We start from the raw sequence: 23,904 nt of genomic DNA, 5'->3' as shown, positions 1-23,904 counted from the left end.
CTCAAGATCGGCTCAACCCTAGACATGGTGTATGAGAACCCTTCTGCAACCCGTATGTTGCTTGTCTCGGCTTTATAATGAATACTTTCATCTTCTCGAAGACTCAACAACAACCCTGACCTTCTCCCTCCGCCATAATGATTGTTTTCCAAGTTCACAGTCATTTACGCCATTGACGTCTTAGTAATCCTGCTCAGTAAGAGACGGACGGCTTGTGGTGGATTCATAGAAAAACATCAATTTTCAAGTCGATTTAGTACAAAACAAGTTAATAAGTGTGAGGAGCTTTCTTGCAAAAAAAACCAAAAATTTCCCCGCATGAACATTAGCAGCCATTATCTGGGATGAGTCAGGTTTGGGCAGAGCCTCTCTGCTAATGGCATGATGGACGTAAGTAATAAAAAAACCTACCTCGTAAAAGATCAAGAACATCTCATCGTTGAATGCAAGTGCTCGAGGCGTCCTCTTATGGCGGCCATACATCTCCAGTAGGTTGTTTGGCTAACAGCTATTCCTTTTGATGTCCCCATACACATGCATGCTTGGCTTGGCTGACTGTGCATGTGTTGTAAAAGATAGAGGGGGGTAATCGACAGTCAGAGACCTCTGGTGGTGGCTTGTGTCCCCTGAGAAAAGAAGGAATGGGTGTTAAAATTTAATCTCTGGTTTTGGCCTAATATATATGGGCGTCTTGAGTTAGATTGGGCGATAATCAATATGGCTTCCTGATCAGCTGAGTGGCAGATCTACCTATCCAGGGGTGAAGGTATAGGTGCTGGCAACTGCTACAAGGCCCAGAAGCCTCAGGAGGGCCCGAAGACCTCTCAAACACATAAGATGATACCAATATTACAGATAAGTGGGGGGCTCCATTAAATATTTTGCATTGGGAGGTTCAAGGTACATCTCTGTACCTACCTGTAAAGTGACCAAACTATTATCCTATGCATAGGTAGACAGGAAAGCTATACCCTGGGCAACCATGGAGGCAGATCCCTGGGCCCTTGGATAGACTGAGCTCAATCCAATACCAGTGTTTGACGGAGGTTCCTTGGGCCCGCTAGATAAAATGATCCTGTGGGCCCACTCTCTAACAGACCACAGTACCCTTCAGTTTTTTGTTGGACCATTATACAATAAAGCCTGGGTCCACCGGAGGATCCCCTGGTACTCCGGTGGGCCAGTCGGACACTGCCCAACACCTCCACCAATCGGCTGTTTTCAACACAGTGCACAAAGCCAGAAACAGATGGATCCGTAGATGGGGTACTGGTCAGGCCGCGCCATCTTAGCTCAGGTTCTGTTAAATCGTGCCATACCACTGGGCCCTTGGATAGAAGGGGCCCAGCCCTGGATACTACTAATACCTGTCATGGTTCCACACATCGGAGGAACTATATTGTTCATGGATCGGTCCACTGAACTGGGTGGCAAACCTAGCACCATAATGGGAACCCAATTTTACCTCTACTATGGGGCTACCTTTTTCTTTTGTACCTCACCTCCAACCATATTAGATTCCCAAAAAAAATCTATCTAAAAAAGAACTAAACAGACTCTATACTATAAGATCTCTCCCATGGAAAGTCTGTTTCGGCCTTATTGGGTGTCTTCAGCACAGAGAGGTACTCCTATAGGCTACGAGATTCTTTTCATTTTTGATCAGTTATACTTTGTTTTTCTCTTGTTTTTTACTTATTTCTGAGCTCATCCATTTCATTCCTTGTCCTGCAGGCAACAGCGTGAACTGTCCCCGCATCCTTCCCATCTGGAAGCCGATCTCCACCAGCACAGACAAACTGGTGGAGCAGGAGAGAAGCGGCGCACGAAATGACTACAACCAGGGCGTAAAAGGACGGGAGTTTCCCAAGAACGAAGGGAGAAGTCCAAAGCCAAAATGTAAACACTCACTTTTGTCTGTTACTGTATTGTTTGCCTTCTATTAAGCCATCTCTCCATTGTTACTTTATATTGTTTGCAGTCGTAGGGGTGAAAAGCTAGACGTCGAACACGAGCCCTAGTACCTGGGGGAGTCCGACAACACACTTAGAAGACTGGTCAGCAGGTCTGAAAACCCCAATGACATCCATCATCTGTTCAACGCTGTCACCCTGAGCATTTTGGTGCTTTGTTTATCCAAATCCGTTCAGCTATTCCAAAGATATAAGCCCTGTTAGTTTTGATGCAAATTGGGGTCACGTGGTCGGTAACACTGTGGTTTCTCTGCCTGCTGTATGTCATACAATGTTACCGCCCACTTGGCTAGTAGATCCTAATTGGCATAAAAACTAACAGGGCTTATATCTTTGGAATAGCTGAACAGTTTTGGATAAACAAAGCACCAAAATGCTCAGGGTGACGGCGCCGATCAGATGATTTGTGCCATTGGGCTTTTCAGATCTCGTGGCAAGTCCTCTTTAAAGGGATATTCTCATTTTACAAAGTGATGGTCTATCACTGGTCATAAGGGTTCAACCTCAGGTACCCCCCATTATCCTGAGAGTGACGATGAGGGTGTTCTGTGACGGTCCCGCCATCTCCACTGCGTGTTATTGTTTCCAAGCACTAACTAATCAGTTCAGTGCTTCATAGTAACGAGCGAGTGAATAGTAACGCAGACCCTTATCTTGTGTATATACGGTATACGCAGGCTAGGGAGCTATATGTCACTCAGCAGAGTTATCGTGTGACCTTATGTAGCACATGCAGTCCTCTGTTTGGCACTTGGCGTTACCCTGCTGTGCCCCACCTTAGCAGGACAGTTCTGACTCAGCAGGGTGGAGGAAAGGACAGGCCTGACCTATGAGATGTCATCAGTAGATGGACAGATTGGAATCCCTAAGGAGCAATAGCCACATCCAGCAATAGATGTAGCCGCAGGATGCCCCTCTGGCCCCCCCGGCGGCCATGTGCGACTTCACTGAAGGTTTCCCGATGCTTGGGCAGGCAGATGTCTGCTTATCTTTCTAGGTAGAGGGTAATAATTGTAATATTCCCAATTGTATATTGCTGTGAAGGTTTTCATGGTTCACTATTATGGCTATGATGGTGATGTCAATGGGGGGGATTTCCATGGGACTGTCATCAATGCCGCTCTGGCTATCATGTTATTGTTGTATGTCGGAATTATTTAGTTGCAAAGTCTGGCAGCATTATTTATATGTACTATATGGTGGTATAGGTTAGGTATGTAGTACTGCAGTATATATGTATATAGCATGGCAACTTTATTTATATGTACTATATGATGGCATAGGTTAGGTATGTAGTATTGCAGTATATATGTATATAGCATGGCAGCTTTATTTATATGTACTATATGGTGGCATAGGTTAGGTATGTAGTATTGCAGTATATATGTATATAGCATGGCGGAATTATTTATATGTACTGTATGGTGGCATAGGTTAGGTATGTAGTATTGCAGTATATATGTAGATAGCATGGCAGCTTTATTTATATGTACTGTATGGTGGTATAGGTTAGGTATGTAGTATTGCAGTATATATGTATATAGCATGGCAGCATTATGGTATTTATATGTACTGTAAGATTAGATAGGTTAGGTATATAGTATTGCAGTGGTTATGTATATAGTATGGCAGTATTATTTATATGCACTTTATGGTGACATAGGTTGGGTGTGTAGTTTTGCAGTATTTATGTGTAGTATGACAGCATTATTTATATGTACTGTATAATAGCATTAGTTATGTGCACAGTATAGCCACATTGTCTATGTGCACCATTATACAATGTATGGTATGGCAGCATTACTTATATGTATTATACAGCAACATTAGTTTTGTGTACAGTATGCAAATTTGAAAGCAGTGGTTTGACATGGTTAGGTGTATAGTATAGCATTATACACACGTGGGGTATGGCATCGTCATTTATATGCACTGTGTGGTGTTATTAATTATGAGTACACTACACCTAACTGTGCTCCTAGACAATGTTGCAATGTGTATAGTATAGCAGCATCATTTATATGTAATACTTAGCATCATTATTTATATGCTGTGTATGGTGGCATTATTAAGTTGTGCACAATTGTGTATAATTTGGCATCTTTTTTTCATGTATTCTCTATGGTGGAATTAGTGATGCACACAGAGATGCAGCAAGGTTTTGGGTACATTGTATGGCGGCATTATTTATAAACTTGATAATAGCCCCAAATGGGTCTGTCAAGTCCTTATTCATAAAATTATCCAATGGCTGGAGTCCTTCTACGAGGGTCACTCTAACCAATAGTTACAGATCTTGGCCCTTTATCTTATCACCTTCTCTAGTCCTCGGCTCACAGACGTGTGTTTGAGTCATTATTCCTAGCTGTCCTGGGAGGGGCGCCATTTCCTCCGGCTGGCCTTTTAGCGAGGCCTGTAGAAAGTGCTGGTGCAGCGAGCTCTTACGTTTCACTCGGGCGAACCGTTTGATTGAGGTATAAAATAAATTCATCGTCAGGATCTTATCAAGAAAGGAAACCAATCCCTGAAACGTAGCGAGACACCGTCTGGAGTTTTATCAGGTTCATGTAAGAAATTGAATATATGTTTTCCTCATTAGGTATTCCTAAAAGAAAACCGCCTGATGAGACGCTCACCCTTGCGTGGCAAATCCGTCAAGTTTGCTTTTCTGTAGTTTCACTGAATTTCATAACAAATATAAATAAAACTTTGTACAAAAAAAATTGTGATAGCAAATTTATGATGGTCTATACAGTCTCTATGCAGACCTATGCGTTTCCATGGTTACAGACTACAAGAAACTTTGCGTAGTCTGATCCTACAGTCTTACTCCCGTTCATCTCTGCTCTACTTTTCGCTAGTCTCCCTACATACAAATTTATACAGGTAGAGTTCTGTTCAATATGAGCTGTAGACAGTGGCGTAACTAGGAACGGCGGGGCCCCGTGGCGAACTTTTGATATGCCCCCCCCCCCCCCCCCCCGGACACCGACGCTGAAGACCTCGACTGACCCCCTCCTACACATTCCTGCGCGCTCTATTATGCCCCATAGTAGCCCCTGCACACAGTATTATCCACCATAGTGGCCCCTGCACACAGTATTGTACCAGAAAGTGGCCCCTGCACACAGTATTATGTCTTATAGTGGCCCCTGTACACAGTATTGTACCAGAAAGTGGCCCCTGCACACAGTATTATGTCTTATAGTGGCCCCTGCACACAGTATTATCCACCATAGTGGCCCCTGCATACAGTATTATGTCTTATAGTGGCCCCTGCATACAGTATTATGTCTTATAGTAGCCCCTGCACACAGTATTATCCACCATAGTGGCCCCTGCACACAGTATTGTACCAGAAAGTGGCCCCTGCATACAGTATTATGTCTTATAGTGGCCCCTGCACACAGTATTATGTCTTATAGTGGCCCCTGCACACAGTATTATCCCCCCTAGTGGTCCAAAAAGACCCCCCCCCGAGTATAATGATAGCAGCGGTAGTGGCTGTCACTGGGCCCCTAATGTCCCGGGCCCTGTGGCAGCTGCCTCTGCTGCTACGGCGGTAGTTACGCCACTGGCTGTAGAGGTAGTTGGGGGCTCCCAAAATTTTATTATTCCAATTTTTGTTCCCAAGATCCTTCATCTAAATGGCTAATCCTACATTTCATTTCTGTTTGTGACAGTACCACCAAAGCCTTCAGATCTGCCGTCCTCTCCATCACCATTCAAGAGCCAAAACCCTAACAAGACCTTTCCTCGGGCCCGTCCCAGGATGGATGAATGCGCAACACCGACAGGAGAGAAGTCGAGCAAGATCTCCGACCTCATCAGCCGCTTTGAAGGCAGCAAGTTAGTATTCTTGGTACAAGTTCTTCAAAACTGATCGGTCACATACATGTCTCTTGTAAGAGCTCTGCTCCTTGTCTTCACTCTTACAGTATGGTTTCTACATCGTAACAGTCAGTGGCTATTATCACCTTGACATTATCTCTCCATACCCTAAAATATTTTCCCTTACCCTTCATGGGTGCGAGTTGTAAGATGTCAAATTTTTGCACAACTGAAGTTGGGATCTAACTTTCCTTAGATATACTCAGTGTTGGGCCTAAGGTTCCTTGCCTAGAACAGCCTCACGTCAGGCCATGGATTAAGTCTGGTGTTGCAGTTCACCTCCATTGAAGTGAATCCCGTTGACTTACCTGTTGATATGGTGTCATTTTTGGAAGAAAGCGTTTTTTTCTAATCCTGTATACAATTTTGTAAGAAAATTATCGCTTGCAATACCCTTTTTCACCACAAATCTATCCATAGATGCCAATGCAACAGCGCCACCACCTGTAACAGTTCATTCAGACCAAATATTAATCTTTGAACCTGAATATCTATGGAATTTTCCACTGTAATAAAGTATGGAGCTTCTTCCTTACATCAGCAACAATATCTTTTTAATATCCTTATCCCAAGAACATAGTCGCTGTAATCTCTTTAACCCTTGCCCTCTTGCTTATGTAACACTCATAATTTAAGGTGATAGGTTATGGTTGTCTATTATCCGTTGGCAGGCCACTCGGCGCATATCCTTGTTCTTAGCTAGGTCCTTCCTCTGCACATGTGGTGACATCTAGGTGGAGCTGAGGAAGAGCCTGTGCCTTCCTATGCAGCCGTTCCCTTTGGTGGTGTCTTAGCACCTGGACACAAACGGTTTCCTTTGCAGAAATGCTATTCCTGTATGTCAGGGTGTGATGAATTATTGTAGAACACACATGGACGTGGGGCTTTGTGCCAAAGGACTGAGCAGTGTGTATTTTGTAACCACGATACTAGATAACATAGTCAGGGAATTTTGCATCTTGTATACGCCCTCCTACAACCTTAACCATCAATAAGAACATGGCTATTTTGTTCCAAATCAGTGCAATATGTGTCTATCAAGGGGGTATTGCAGTTCATACTTATTTCAGTGGGATAGCTGCAATACCAGAGACAGCCTGTAGTAAGGAGTGGCACTGTTTCCAAAACTGAACCTGATAAGATACAGTCACTACTACTTAACTGCAATGCCATGAAATGGGACAATCAATGGCGGGGGGTGAGGTCCCTTTATTAAAAAAAAAAAACCAACAACAAAAAACTGGGGTCCTGTGGGCAAATGAGCTCTTTGGAAACCCTAGTGATCAGCTGTGATCTTTTGGCAATCTTAGAGTAAGTGTTTAATTTCCCTGCAGCGCCACCACAGGAGACATTAAGCATTACACAGCGCCTATTCAAATCAATAGGTTGTCTGTGTATTGCAGGACAGGAAGGGTCCTCCAGAGCAAGCGACGCTCTTTGCATCTTCTCTTCACTCCGCCAAGAGCTGAGGATCCTGGTCCTGAAGAGACCACCTGACAGGGTGTATGAAAATGTGATTCCTAACCTGGACAATCCCTTTAAGTAGACCCATGCCTTGAACCAGTAATTTACACATGGTCTATTTCTGTTTTGTTTTTTTTCCAGCTCAGTTGAGACCAGTCCAGAACTGAATAATGGACCATCTCACAGGACGGTAACGAAAGTAATTCTCCAACCCAAGCCATTTACCGAGCACCCCCTCCTCCACAAGCAATCCATAAGTGTGGAGATTCAAGAAGAAGCAAAACCAAAGCACAACGGAATAGTTAATCCCGACTCAGAGGAATATGTTGAAACTGACACACTACCTTCTCCTGGGACTAAGATTGAGACTGAAAAACTTTCTTCTAAACCACTAGTACCTCCAGCTCTAAGATCTCCTGCTCACAGCCCAAGAGGCCCACCACCACCTCCAAAATCTCCTAAAAGAACACGAGCCCCCGAGACACCAGGACCTTCCACTGAACAAGAGGTATCCTCTTCGTGTGAAGCAGAAATGGACAACCACCTGAATGGAGAAGTACCTCAAACCCCCAAGGATAAACCTGTACTACCCAACCATAAAGGTCTTATCAATGAGGGGTACCGAGAAACTGAACCCCCTCGTAGACTATCGTCTGAGGAGAACGATACTTGCAGTATCAAGTCCACGTCAAGTCAGTCTGAAGAAGTCAAGGTATGTTAAATGATCTTGTTTTCTGCAGTGGAAGGACATGTAGCTGAGTTGATAATGTGCCGTGTGGGTGGCTTGATCTTGTCGCTAATTGGTGCCAGAGGTTTTTAGATCCCAGACACTTTGTAGCCTTGTCTTTACTTGGAGAGTTCTAATGGGCAAAGTGATCAGAGAGAGAACTGTGACTGTACATATATAAGTGCAGAGTTCTCTCTGTATAGATACAAGTACACGGTTCTCTCTGTACAGATACAGATGCACGGTTCTCTCTGTACAGATACAGATGCATGGTTCTCTCTGTACAGATGCAGATGCACGGTTCTCTCTATACAGATACACATGCATGGTTCTCTCTATACAGATACACATGCATGGTTCTCTCTATACAGATACACATGCATGGTTCTCTCTATACAGATACAGATGCACGGTTCTCTCTATACAGATACAGATGCACGGTTCTCTCTATACAGATACAGATGCACGGTTCTCTCTGTACAGATACAGACGCACGGTTCTTTCTGTACAGATACAGATGCACGGTTCGCCCTGTACAGATACAGATGCACGGTTCTCTCTGTACAGATACAGATGCGCGGTTCTCTCTGTACAGATACAGATGCACGTTTCTCTCTATACAGATGCATGGTTCTCTATACAGATACACGATTCTCTCTGTATAGATACAGATGCACGGTTCTCTCTGTATAGATACAGATGCACGGTTCTCTCTGTATAGATACAGATGCACGGTTCTCTCTGTATAGATACAGATGCACGGTTCTCTCTATACAGATGCATGGTTCTCTATACAGATACATGATTCTCTCTGTATAGATACAGATGCACGGTTCTCTCTGTATAGATACAGATGCATGGTTCTCTCTGTATAGATACAGATGCACGGTTCCCTCTGTACAGATACAGATGCACGGTTCTCTCTATACAGATAAGGATGCACGGTTCTCTCTGTATAGATACAGATGCACGGTTCTCTCTGTATAGATACAAGTACACGGTTCTCTCTGTACAGACACAGATGCACGGTTCTCTCTGTACAGACACAGATGCACGGTTCTCTCTGTACAGACACAGATGCACGGTTCTCTCTGTATAGATACAAGTACGTGGTTCTCTCTGTACAGATACAGACGCACGGTTCTCTCTGTACAGATACAGATGCACGGTTCTCTCTGTACAGATACAGACGCATGGTTCTCTCTGTACAGATACACAGTTCTCTCTGTACAGATACAGATGCACAGCTCTCTCTGTACAGATGCACGGTTCTCTATGTACAGATAAAGCTGCACGGTTCTCTCTGGACAGATACAGATGCACGGTTCTCTCTCTACAAATACAGGTGCACGGTTCTCTCTGTATAGATACAGATGCACGGTTCTCTCTGTACAGATACAGATGCACGGTTCACTCTGTATAGATACAAGTACACGATTCTCTCTGTACAGACACAGATGCACGGTTCTTCTTATGCACTTAACGTTACTGTAATGTTGCCCTCCTACCGGTAATATTACTTGTGTGTGTGTGTGGGAGACTTTTACCTGTGGTTTCACTACTTGGGTACTATTGCAGTTATAGTGCTTCTCCCCAGTTAATAACATTACCTGTGTGTGAGGGGGACTGTAGCATACAGAGGTCTGCAATGACCAGGCAGCCCGGTATCAAGTGATCCCCTGCCCGGTCAGCAGGAACGTTTGATGTAGACATTAGGCCCTTCATGATTCTAGACCTCAAAGGATGGTGTCATTAACATGATCACTGCCCTAGACCACTAGGGATGCTGATGATAACCATATCCTAAGCCACTGACTATTGGGTATCCTGACAGTAACCCCTTCTCTGAAACCAATACACACACACAAACACACACATATATATTAACCCCTTTACTGCCCTAAATCGACACAATTGTAGATGACCCCACAGTTATTACTATAATCCCACTCGCAACATAGCTATATATGGTGTTATACAGCAATATTTATAATGTTACATTTTTGGATGGTTTAGTGGGAATATTTCTCATAGCTGAGGGTTTGCTACAGTTGTATCCTGCGCAGGCAATCTGAAATGGAGGATCAGTTTATGATTCTCCCTGTAAACGAAAAATCGGAAAATGCAGTCTACAGAATATAGGACACGCTGAGTGGCTGGCTTCTGTAATTGGCGGCCCGCTCCGTAGCGCGGTCGCTCTATAGAGATTAATTATCTCTCTGATCCTCCGTCTCTGCTGTCAAGAACCAGAACGCAGGAGAGAGTCTGAAAGGCTAATCCCATCCTAGTATTGGGGATATGTCACGCATCACCTGCAAGACTGCAATACAGTAGATGTCAGTGAGTAAGATGTAGCAGAGCTGGGTTTGTCATGTAATACAGCTCACTGTTACCACGTGTGATCTGTGTTCTTACCTGGGACTGCAGCTGTCCATACTAGGATAACTCAATTGGGAATGTTACTACGTTATACGACTGTATCCCCAAATAATATACTTACCAATTCAGCTCTGATCTATCTATCTATCTATCTATCTATCTATCTATCTATCCATCCATCCATCCATCCATCCATCCATCCATCCATCCATCCATCCATCTACACTTTTTAACAATAAAATGACAGTGTCATCATATAACTACCCAAAATGTGGCCGTACTGTCTCCTACGTGTTGGAAGGAAGAATTTTTATCGCTTACAGCTAAATCATAGAGATGGCGATCGGCCATCCGGATTCAGGTTTGCACAATGTCCCTGAAAATAGATGAGATGAAGATGAGCGGACTGAGATGGCTGATAATAGAGACACTACTTGCTACTTGCTAATCTCCCATTAGTCTAATAGACATGATGGGAGTTGTAATTACGGAATACTTAGAGGCACAGTTTTCAGGTAGAAGGACTTTTGAGACTGTATAATATGTACATAAAACCGCCATGCACTGTAAAATAATATATAACATACAGTATACTTATGAGAGGGGACCCCCTATATGAAGGGCTAGATCAAGGTCTGTAGAAACCCCCTGATTTTTTTTAAAGGAGGGAAATGGAGATCAAAAGTAACACAATTTCATATCAATAACTGTGCAAAATAGTGCCTAAATAATGCCGCCATATACTGCCAAATAATGCATAACTTAATGTAAACATATGGCAGAGCCCTCCTGACCTATAGGGAACCCCTGACACTCATTTAAAGTAAGGAAATGGAAAGCAATAGTAACACAATTTCATACCAATAGCAGTGTCAGGTAGTGCCTAAATAATGCTACCATAATAATGGTGCCAAATACTATACAGTGTATATATATATAACATACAGTAAACGTATTAGAGGAGGTCACCTCTACAGATCAGGAAATAGAGAGCAATGCTGCCATAATATCATATCCATAACAATATCCGTGCATAAATAATGCCGCAATACACTGCCAGATAATAATAATTTAACATACAGTAAACATATGAAAGTGGTACTCCTATGCTGAGGGCCAGATCACAGTCTGTAGGGCGCCCCTGAAAGGAGATTGAGAGCTATAATAACACAAGTTCATACTAATAGCAGTGTCAGGTAGGTGTCTAAATAATGACACCATATGGTGCCCAATAATATTTAACAAACTTAAAGTCATCATATGATGGGGACCTTTGCTGAAGGCCAGATCAAAGACTGTGGGTGTCCCATGATAATATTTTTAGGAAAAAGAGAGCAATATTGTTAATCGTGTCAGTGCCTAAATAAGGCCGCAATACAGTGCCACATAATAAAACATTATATATACACCCATCTGGGTCCCTTGCTAAGAAACCTTGCTCTCACTGGAGTTATCACCCTTCTTTCCAAGATTCCTGAATGTGAAATTGCCCTAGTTAAGCAGGAACATATTCCCATACTCACTATTGCTACATCACTAGACAGATTTGCCATATAGGACTCAGAAGAATCGGGATGACGACGTTAACCGCAGCGTTAATGTGGTGGTCACTTTAAGAAAACAAAAAATAAAATAAATTTATAATAGGAAAAAACTGAAGAGAAACTTTAACCACTTGGCAGCCAAGGGTGACTCAAGGACTTGCTTTTATCTGATGTATGATTCATGGCTATAAGACTAGAGCGACATCAATATAATGTTCTCCTGGATAGGAGCGCGGTAATAAACAAGCATCAGGATTCCTGCGGTTTCTGGATTATCATTAAAAGAGCCGAGTAAATGTCAGATGACCCCTAATTGGGAAGCTATTCTGAGATGTTGCAATGTCTTTGTGTCCTGCTGCTATATAGAAGCCCTGAATCTCATTACCGGCCTCCAGATCACAGCTCTGCAGCACTTCATAAAACACCGCTTTCCATTTTTCTAGGAGACAAATGAGAAGAAACTTCACAAGATCGCCAATGAACTTCTACAGACGGAGCGAGCGTATGTAAGCAGGCTGGAGCTTCTACAGGTAATCATGTCTATGTACAAACAGTAGTACTAACTAGTATAATACTGCCCTGATGTGCAAAAATATCTACTATAATACTGCTCCTATGTACAAGAATATAACTACTAAAATACTGCTCCTATGTACAAGGATATAACTACTATAATACTGCTCCTATGTACAAGAATATACCTACTATAATACTACCTCCTATGTACAAGAATATAACTACTATAATACTGCTCCTATGTACAAGAATATAACTACTATAATACTGCTCCTATGTACAAGAATATAACTACTATAATACTACTCCTATGTACAAGAATATAACTACTATAATACTACCTCCTATGTACAAGAATATAACTACTATAATACTGCTCCTATGTACAAGAATATAACTACTATAATACTACTCCTATGTACAAGAATATAACTACTATAATACTACTCCTATATACAAGAATATAACTACTATAATACTACCCCCTATGTACAAGAATATAACTACTATAATACTACCTTCTATGTACAAGAATATAACTACTATAATACTTCTCCCATGTATAAGAATGTAACTACTATAATACTGCCCCTATGTACAAGAATATAACTACTATAATACTACTCCTATATACAAGAATATAACTACTATAATACTACCCCCTATGTACAAGAATATAACTACTATAATACTGCTCCTATGTACAAGAATATAACTACTATAATACTGCTCCTATGTACAAGAATATAACTACTATAATACTATCGCCTATGTACAAGAATATAACTACTATAATACTACCGCCTATGTACAAGAATATAACTACTATAATACTGCTTCTATGTACAAGAATATACCTACTATAATACTACCTCCTATGTACAAGAATATAACTGCTATAATACTGCCCCCTATGTACAAGAATATAACTACTATAATACTGCTCCTATGTACAAGAATATAACTACTATAATACTGCTCCTATGTACAAGAATATAACTACTATAATACTGCTCCTATGTACAAGAATATAACTACTATAATACTGCTCCTATGTACAAGAATATAACTACTATAATACTACCTCCTATGTACAAGAATATAACTACTATAATACTACTCCTATGTACAAGAATAAAACTACTATAATACTACCTCCTATGTACAAGAATATAACTACTATAATACTACTCCTATGTATAAGAATATAACTACTATAATACTGCTTCTATGTACAAGAATATAACTACTATAATACTTCTCCTATAATACTGCTTAGATGTAGCAGTGCTGAGTGTGCGTTGAACCCTGCTGCACACTCAGCTCTGCTGCATCTCTGTGTGTGCTGAGCTCTGCTGCTTCTCTGTGTGTGCTGAGCTCTGCTGCTTCACTGTGTAGCAAAGCTGTGGAAGCACTGCTACATCTGAGATTGGACCACAATGGAAACTGCTGTGGACCGATCTTAGACTCCGCCTCCTCCAGCAGAACCAGCGTTGATTGGCCGAATGCTGTACTCTATATGGCATTCGGCCAATCAACGCTGGTCAATGCATTCCTATGGGAAAAAGTCAGCTCGCGCATATCGCAAGCTGACAGGGATCCCGACCAGATAGGGCCCCAAAGAGCTGGGTGAGTAACATTCCCCCCTAAATAATTCCTAGCTAACCCTGCCTGTACATCTGTCCCTGTCTCACAGTCACATAGTTCACAGTCTCAAATTAATCGAATGTTAAATCCACCATTCGTCTAAAGTGGAGGTCACCTGATTTAGCCAGCCAATTACTTTTTCTGTTGTCGTAGTTCCTGCGCAGTTATTGGTGCAAAAAAAGTGCCAGGGAAGGTGGGAGGGGATACGAATTTTTACTGCGTTTGCCTCGTGGTGTTCGATTCCAATCGAATACCCCGAACGGCCTGATATTCAATCGAACAGTTTTTGCTCATCTCTACTGGGGACCAGTTCCCTTTAAGAACCTATTTTTTTCTAATTTTGTATTTTCATATTTCAGACCTTTAACAAAGCTCTAGAGAATGAAGCCAAGAAAGGATCTTTCCCAGTGGACGTCCCAAACAAAATATTCTCCAACATTTCCTCAATCCACAGTTTCCACTCGTCATTTTTGCTCCCGGAGCTTGAAGGGCGAATGAATGAATGGTGAGTAGTAAATAGGCTGAGAGTGATAGCTAGCAAATCACCGGCAGCTCTCTATTATTCTCCAGGTGACGTGGGCTTGGTATGGGGGGTGACATGACCACAAAATAGGCTTGCATGCATGCAGAATTATAAATGTAGCTCTGAAGTAAATGACAGGATCTAATTCAAGATCAGCACAGGATAAGTAATGTAATGTAATGTATGTACACAGTGACTGTAGCAGCAGAATAGTGAGCGCAGCTCTGGAGTATAATACAGGATAAGTAATGTAATGTATGTACACAGTGACTGCACCAGCAGAATAGTGAGTGCAGCTCTGGAGTATAATACAGGATAAGTAATGTAATGTATGTACACAGTGACTGCACCAGCAGAATAGTGAGTGCAGCTCTGGAGTATAATACAGGATAAGTAATGTAATGTATGTACACAGTGACTGCACCAGCAGAATAGTGAGTGCAGCTCTGGAGTATAATACAGGATAAGTAATGTAATGTATGTACACAGTGACTGCACCAGCAGAATAGTGAGTGCAGCTCTGGAGTATAATACAGGATAAGTAATGTAATGTATGTACACAGTGACTGCACCAGCAGAATAGTGAGTGCAGCTCTGGAGTATAATACAGGATAAGTAATGTAATGTATGTACACAGTGACTGTACCAGCAGAATAGTGAGTGCAGCTCTGGAGTATAATACAGGATAAGTAATGTAATGTATGTACACAGTGACTGTACCAGCAGAATAGTGAGCGCAGCTCTGGAGTATAATACAGGATAAGTAATGTAATGTATGTACACAGTGACTGCACCAGCAGAATAGTGAGCGCAGCTCTGGAGTATAATACAGGATAAGTAATGTAATGTATGTACACAGTGACTGCACCAGCAGAATAGTGAGTGCAGCTCTGGAGTATAATACAGGATAAGTAATGTAATGTATGTACACAGTGACTGCACCAGCAGAATAGTGAGTGCAGCTCTGGAGTATAATACAGGATAAGTAATGTAATGTATGTACACAGTGACTGTACAAGCAGAATAGTGAGCGCAGCTCTGGAGTATAATACAGGATAAGTAATGTAATGTATGTATACAGTGACTGCACCAGCAGAATAGTGAGCGCAGCTCTGGAGTATAATACAGGATAAGTAATGTAATGTATGTACACAGTGACTGCACCAGCAGAATAGTGAGTGCAGCTCTGGAGTATAATACAGGATAAGTAATGTAATGTATGTACACAGTGACTGCACCAGCAGAATAGTGAGTGCAGCTCTGGAGTATAATACAGGATAAGTAATGTAATGTATGTACACAGTGACTGCACCAGCAGAATAGTGAGCGCAGCTCTGGAGTATAATACAGGATAAGTAATGTAATGTATGTACACAGTGACTGTACCAGCGGAATAGTGGGTGGAGCTCTGGAGTATGAAGGATGTAAATCGTGATCGGTACATGTGGTGTATGTACACAGTGATTCTTTTCTGTAGATTCTTTCTATATGTGACCTATTACCTGGTGACTATTTGTGTTACATAATGTATAGACTTAGCTGCTGCAGTTTACATAGACTGTTTACAAGACTAGATCGCAGCTCTGCAGTATTTTAATTAATTCTGCTTGTTTTGCCTTCACTGTGTGTTTTTGGAGTCTGACATTAGGGATCTGGAGTGGGTGGAGGCGCTAACAGAATGGGATTTGTGTCCTGGGCTCAACCGATGGTGTCATATGTTTTCTGCCTTAGAGAGGAGGAACTAGTCAGATTTCAGATCATAATACAAATGGATCTGGATATTCTTATGGAAACAGAGTCTGGACATCCAGGAGTCCGCGCTGTCATTGCCATGACGGGTTTATTCTCCTTCAGGGCACTCCTGACACCTTTCTTTGGGAGCGCAGTTGCCAGTTGTCACCCCCGTCTCTGTAGAAATAATTACAGGTTCAGGAGGGGTCAGCCATGTCTGCAGATGTCTCCTGGACGCCGCCGAATCTGTCATGTCTGTAGACAGGGAGTGAGATTTGGCCTGACAACTTTTTTTCCTGTACTTGTGCTGGAATGGGAGGCGGCCATTGGTGTAGCCTGATAACAATTGAAGGGGACGTCCATGATGATACAATTTACTTTGCTGGAATCCTAGAAGAGCCCTGGGAGATGTCTGTCCCATATCCAGTGACTGTCCTGCACATTCTCCTATGGTAGACATAATATAGGCCATAATAGTTGTCACCCAGCTTTCCCAGGTGCAGATACAACTAGTAGCATTGTCTAAGAACTCTAAGGGCTGATATTCTCTGGTGATATTTAGATTACATCTCCCTCACATTATTCTCTCAGGCCCCGTTTTCCCAATCGCGGATTCTTTCCCCGGGCCTCTGGTGACAATGAAATGTCAGTTTTCGTTTAGCAGGAAATGTCAGGGCTGATTTAGCGGCGAGGCCTCGAGCGTGGAATTATCCAGACACATTGTTAGCGCAGACACATAATTGTTTCTCCTCTGAAGTGAGGCCCCTATTAAATGTCATATCGAAAAAAATCTGCGGCCATGATATATCTTCCGCCTGTACCGGTGATGGACTGAACGTCTCTTAACTTCTACTTTGACAGGTCCGTCAGCCCCAGAATTGGTGACATCTTGCAAAAATTGGCGCCCTTTTTAAAAATGTATGCTGAATATGTCAAAAATTTTGATAACGCCATGGAAACGGTGAAAACGTGGATGGATCGGTCAACGCAGTTTAAGCATGTGGTTGAAGAAATTCAGGTAAGGCCTTAGGCTATAGGGTCCATGTAAAGAGAATGAGCCCCAACCACAAAACACAGGAATAGGACCTGCCCTGAGTTTTGCAGACTGGGTTCTTGGCCCCCATACAGTCGTGTGTAGGGTGTCAGATATAAGGAATACTTCGTACTAGACCAAGTTGGAAGCTATGTTCCTGTAGTGACCTCTAGTGGTAAGGTTGAGATATGCAGCAGTTACACATAAACATTTGAAGTGGAGTTAAAGGATCTTTCACCAGCCCCAACTTGTTACAACCTTCAATAGTCGCTGCTCCACTGATTCAGGAGCAGTTGGAATTTTTTTTCTAGCTCTCCCCATTCCCGAGTAATCACTTTTGATAGTTTCAGCACAGTTATACTCTCTACTGTTAGGGGCGGTGCTTGACTCAAGTAGAAAGACAAGGCCCCGCCCACCAGAGAGCCGAGATCATAATTGTGCTAAATGAACAGCAATGGTTACTCGGGAATGGTGAGGGCTAGAGAAAAAATTCCAAGTGCGATGGAATCAGTGGAAGGTGCAGTGTTGGATGCAAAGAGATGGAAGTGTTGAAAAGATCTCTTTTAAGAAGTTTTTTTTTTTTCACAATAACAGCTTATTGGAGATAGGTGGTAAATTGCCGGGGAGTTCTAGTGGGTTCTGCATGTGTCCTGCAAAATCCTTAAACAGTTGATCACTGGGGGTCCTTGTGTCACAGTTGATCAATCTGATATGGTCTATATTAAGGATCGGTCATCAATATCGCAGTCCTGGAAAACCCCTTTAACAAAGATGTCCATGTGTTGTAGTGAGATATCTCTCAGTCCCACAGATGGGTGCGACCATTGCTCCAAATGAAGGACACAGGACCACACTCTTGTGATCGATGGGGTTCAATGAGAAGGACCACCCAGCAATCAGACACTTATCCTATGGACAAAGAGTTTGACGTATTATTCATTTTAAATTTTTGATTGATCATGGCTGCAAGTCATAGGAACGCCCAATTTTACCGCAAACACTGAGTGACCCACATCTTATCATTTACAAATCTTATGTATTTTTTTTTTTTGGTTCAGAGAGAAGGAAAATGCGGTAGTTTGACACTGCAACACCACATGCTGGAGCCAGTGCAACGGATACCCCGATACGAGATGCTCTTAAAGGACTATCTCCGCAAACTGCCCCAAGACTCGCTTGACCGGAAGGATGCGGAAAGTAAGAGGATTTTTATTGCATGAGGCTATCCCCTGGGTAGATCAGGGGTTAAGTATGTGTGTATTGCAATCTTTGGAGGAAGCCAACAAGTGTTCAATTTCCCTGTAGCTCCCCCACAGGAGAAATGAAGCATTACACAATTCTCACTAAAATCAATGCTGGATCCTCATAAAGGGTTCATTATACAGTAATAGTAATAAGTACCCCAGAAGTGAGCCACCCTTAGGTGACAGCCGTTCCACTGCTCTCTGGATATTTCTATACATATATATGTTCTAGAAGTCTATTCACCACCATCATTGTATTCAATTAAATAACATTTCGGTAACTTTCTCATTTAGATTCCCTCGAAATTATTTCAACGGCAGCAAGCCACTCAAATACAGCGATCAGGAAGATGGTGAGTCTATGGGATGGGATTAATATACGGTGCCCATGTAAAATAAAGACCGATATACTTGCACTGTATATAATGGTACCATATAGTGCACCTATAATATTGTCACCCGCTGCAGTGACACATGGCCCACTCCACCATCATTCATTTGTTAAAGAGCAACTTATAGGGAACATCACAGCACCAATGGACAGAGATGGGTGACGGAGATGTCAACAAGTTGACATTTTTAACCCTTGGAAGGTGACAACTCCGTGTACCCCGGGGCAAAATGAGACTCAATGGGGGAAATCACCATTACCTCTATGGCAGTTTTCTTTCTTGGGGTCATTCTGTGCCTGTAACATATAAGGTACCAAATATTATTCCTTGCAGGATCACTACTATTAACTTGGATTTCTGATACTTTACAGGAGAGTCTGAAGAAGCTTCTGATGGTGTATGAGATGTTGGGAGAAGAAGAAGACATTGTCCACCCTTCCAATGAGTTCATAAAGGAGGGGCAGATTCTTAAACTGGCCGCACGAAACACATCCGCTCAAGAGCGACATCTATTTCTGGTACGTGTTGGTATTTGAAGAATAATTCAGTTAGTATTACCAGTAATGGGTATTTTGGGGAGATACTGGTTCTCATTGAAGAGAGATCCATTGACGAGCAGTGAATCATGGGAAAAGTATGCAAATTAGCTCATGTCACTGAAACCTAAGACTCCTTCAAAGGGAAGTAAGTTTTGGGGTTCTTGTCCCTCAGATTAGAGCAGGATAGTGGTTGGCTAAATGAGATGCCTTGGATGAAGTTCAAGATGAAGCAGATTTCATAGCTTTATCTTAGTGGGAGGAGCTTTCTCCAGTGCTTTTTGTCGCCCCCCTGCTGAGTATGAACTGTCGCTAAAAATGAGGTGAAGCGACAGGGCAACATGCTTCTTCGATCATGCCGCCCCTAGGTATCAAAAGCTGTCTGCCTACATTAGGCCGGGTTCACACGGAGTATTGTGGCTCGTCATTTGGTACGTACACGCTGCGGGATCTTTTGCGGGCTGTATACGCTCCCATTGTTTTCAATGGGAGTCGGTACCGTACACGCGGTGCTATTTTGCTTGCAGATATTTTAGGCCCATTGCACATTTCAACAAGATTTCAGTTACCAAAACAATTGAAAACCCCAATAAATGACCCCATTTTATAAACTAGACCCCTTAAGGTATTCTTTGAGGGGTATAGTGAGTAGTTTGACCCTATAGCCGTTTCACAGATTTTACTAACCTTGGGATGTGTAGGTTAAAAATGACTAAAATGTCCCTTTATCCCCAAAGTTTTCATTTTCACAAGGGGTTAAAAGAGAAAAAGCCCCCCCACAGTTTGTTACACAATTTCTCCTGAACACGGCAATACCCCATATGTGGCCATAATCTGCTGTATGGGGACATGGTGGGGCTCAGAATGGAAAAAGCGCTATTTGGGTTTTGGAGGGCAGATGTTGCTGGAATAGTTTTCTGGTGCCATGACGCATTTGCTGAGCCCCTAAAGTATCAATACAATGGAAACCCCTCAAAAGTGACCCCATTTTATAAACTACACCCATCAAAGAATGTATCAAGGTGTATTATCATTTTGAGCCTAAAAATGCTTCCCAAAAATTAATGTACAAAATGAAAATTGAAATTTTGAACCGCTTCAGTTCCGTGATCATGTTTGATTACGGAACTGAAGGGGTTAAAACCCCCCCATGGGGGGGTTATGGAGCAGGTCTTAGCTGGACTTAGATACAGCTACGATCTGCTCCAATTACGTCGGCACTGACTGGGAATCCTTCCCTGACTGCCCGATGTAGTTTTGCTATAGCGCAGTCAGGAAGGACCTGTCAGTGCCGATGTAGATTTCCTATGGGCCGGTCGTTAAGGGGTTAACGTAAATTTTCAGATAAGACATTCATGTCTCGACCTCTTCTCTTCAAGTTCAACAACATGTTGCTGTATTGCGTGCCCAAGTTCAGTCTGGTGGGGGCAAAGTACTCGGTGCGTACAAAGATCGGGCTGGACGGTATGAAGGTGGTGGAGACGCAGAACGAGGACTATCCGCACACCTTCCAGATCTCCGGCAAGGAGCGGACGCTGGAGTTACAGGCCAGGTAATGTCTCCTCTGTGCGTGTCTCCGATGTGTTGTAGCCGGCGTCCTTATTTTCACCTTTACTTATGTCATGTATCTTTTATTTCAGCTCCGAACAAATCAAGAAAGAATGGATCAAGGTACGTGAGGGCTTAGTTTTTTGTGTGACTGTTTGTACTTTCGTTTGACACCATTTTGGGGTACATAGGTTTTGATTAGCCATTGCTCTGCCTCCTGGCAACCCCATGATCTTATCGCGGGGGATCCGAGGGGTGGGGATCTTGTTCCCTAGACCCTTGGATGGTGTGATCGCTATTGATCATGGCATCCAGGGGGTTAATCCAACAGAGTCGGAGTATCTTCTGACTCTGGGACCAGAGGTAATGTCACAGGCACAGCTCCTGTACCCGCGGCATTACAGTGCTGTAGTATTACGGCGCTGAGCATTAACTATTCGTTCAGTGTGACATAATAGTATGGCGCAGAGCGAGAAGGGGTTAATGGATTTTCAATAAAACAACAAAGGTCCAGACATGTCAGGACAACATGTCTGTATTACAAGCAGAGAAAAATAACCCCTATAATATCATCCTAAGGTGCAGATTAACAATATTCATGACTTCCTTTCAGGCTTTGGAAATGGCAGTTACGGAATTTCAACAGCGAAATGAAACTTTTTTAATCGCGAACGCCAAAAAAATGGAGGAAGCGGCTCAGGAAGTTTCTGTAAGTTTTGACTAATTTTACGTTTAGGTCTATTAAGAAAGAGAGAAGTATTCTGTAATGTCAGATGATGGATCCCTGTGTCTGACAGTTCCTCTTAATGCACCGCTTGTATAAGGTCAAGTCCACTCATACTGATCTTATCTCAAGACGTGGCACAGATTTCATATTCTCCTCTCCTGTGCTTATTGTTGACCCTGCAGAGTAACACAATTGGTCTAAGATTCCCTGAGGAGAAGAGAAATGACAACTGATCATATACAGTAGATATCTACACCCTGTATTATACTCCAGAGCTGCAGTCACTGTGTATATACTGTACATTACATTACTTATCCTGTACTGATCCTGAGTTACATCCTGTATTATACTCCAGAGCTGCGCTCACTATTCTGCTGGTGCAGTCACTGTGTACATACATTACATTACTTATCCTGTATTATACTCCAGAGCTGCGCTCACTATTCTGCTGGTACAGTCACTGTGTACATACATTACATTACTTATCCAGTATTATACTCCAGAGCTGCACTCACTACTCTGCTGGTGCAGTCACTGTGTACATACATTACTTATCCTGTATTATACTCCAGAGCTGCGCTCACTACTTTGCTGGTGCAGTCACTGTGTACATACATTACATGACTTATCCTGTATTATACTCCAGAGCTGCACTCACTATTCTGCTGGTGCAGTCACTGTGTACATACATTACATTACTTATCCTGTATTATACTCCAGAGCTGCGCTCACTATTCTGCTGGTACAGTCACTGTGTACATACATTACATGACTTATCCTGTATTATACTCCAGAGCTGCGCTCACTATTCTGCTGGTACAGTCACTGTGTACATACATTACATTACTTATCCTGTATTATACTCCAGAGCTGCACTCACTATTCTGCTGGTGCAGTCACTGTGTACATACATTACATTACTTATCCTGTATTATACCCCAGAGCTGCACTCACTATTCTGCTGGTACAGTCACTGTGTACATACATTACTTATCCTGTATTATACTCCAGAGCTGCACTCACTATTCTGCTGGTACAGTCACTGTGTACATACATGACTTATCCTGTATTATACTCCAGAGCTGCACTCACTATTCTGCTGGTACAGTCACTGTGTACATACATTACATGACTTATCCTGTATTATACTCCAGAGCTGCACTCACTATTCTGCTGGTACAGTCACTGTGTACATACATTACATTACTTATCCTGTACTGATCCTGAGTTACATCCTGTATTATACTCCAGAGCTGCGCTCACTATTCTGTTAGTCGTCATTGCTGTCAGTTATCAGCAGTACGGCATAAGGTCAGATTTTCTTTTGAGATCTATAGTTTATCTTATGTATTTGTAATGTCCTTTGTAGAGTGCTGAACTAGGACTCCGGGCCCCAAGGTGGATCCGAGACAATGAGGTGACCATGTGCATGAAATGCAAAGAGCAATTTAATGCATTGACCAGAAGGAGGCATCATTGTCGGGCATGTGGATATGTAAGTTAATTGGTTATCATTGATCCCATAAATACATTCACTCAGGACAGGCCCAAGGTTGAACTCGTCATATTACATTTTGGCAAGTATTTTAACCATGGTAAAGAAAAAGAAATGGAGAGACAGAAGAGGAAAAATAGGAGGGACCAGAAACAAGTCTGTGTATAATGGAGAAGCAGTGTATTGTATAGTCACTGTAGCTGCCGATGACAGTCCCGTATACTCCGTATATACATTACAATGGTATGGACCCTATCTCTGACTTACATGTACCTTATTCTTCACAGGTGGTTTGTTGGAAATGTTCCGACTACAAAGCTCACCTCGCTTATGATGGGAATAAAAGTAACAAAGTCTGTAAAGATTGTTACCATATATTAAAAGGATCCAGTGACAGCGAGGAGAAAGAGAAGAAGAGGGGCATACTGGAGGTGAGACCTCAAATGTGAACGTATAGCACAAAGAACCAAGGTGTCCTGTCCCCGGTGTGAGGTGCGCCCAACCCAAACTCCTCTCCAACACATTACAGCTTAT

At 42.5% G+C, this 23,904-nt stretch overlaps 1 protein-coding gene across 4 annotated transcripts in view; it reads left to right on the top strand.

Annotated features, from left to right (window-relative positions):
• Positions 1-23,904, top strand: part of FGD4 (FYVE, RhoGEF and PH domain containing 4) — a 79,879-nt gene that overhangs the window by 47,813 nt on the left and 8,162 nt on the right. For all 4 annotated transcript variants that reach the window (XM_075275178.1, XM_075275179.1, XM_075275181.1 and 1 more), the window contains exons 2-15: positions 1,735-1,899; positions 5,657-5,822; positions 7,470-8,040; positions 12,422-12,508; positions 14,501-14,646; positions 17,257-17,413; positions 18,487-18,625; positions 18,967-19,025; positions 19,436-19,582; positions 20,980-21,152; positions 21,241-21,271; positions 21,762-21,857; positions 23,245-23,370; positions 23,658-23,801. In XM_075275178.1, coding sequence (XP_075131279.1) covers positions 1,735-1,899; positions 5,657-5,822; positions 7,470-8,040; positions 12,422-12,508; positions 14,501-14,646; positions 17,257-17,413; positions 18,487-18,625; positions 18,967-19,025; positions 19,436-19,582; positions 20,980-21,152; positions 21,241-21,271; positions 21,762-21,857; positions 23,245-23,370; positions 23,658-23,801 — 2,207 coding nt within the window. The remainder of the gene's footprint in view (positions 1-1,734; positions 1,900-5,656; positions 5,823-7,469; positions 8,041-12,421; positions 12,509-14,500; positions 14,647-17,256; positions 17,414-18,486; positions 18,626-18,966; positions 19,026-19,435; positions 19,583-20,979; positions 21,153-21,240; positions 21,272-21,761; positions 21,858-23,244; positions 23,371-23,657; positions 23,802-23,904) is intronic.

Source organism: Leptodactylus fuscus, chromosome 5 (assembly GCF_031893055.1).
Source record: "Leptodactylus fuscus isolate aLepFus1 chromosome 5, aLepFus1.hap2, whole genome shotgun sequence".
Taxonomy (NCBI): Eukaryota; Metazoa; Chordata; class Amphibia; order Anura; family Leptodactylidae; genus Leptodactylus; species Leptodactylus fuscus.
This window is presented reverse-complemented; position numbering and strand designations above follow the sequence as displayed.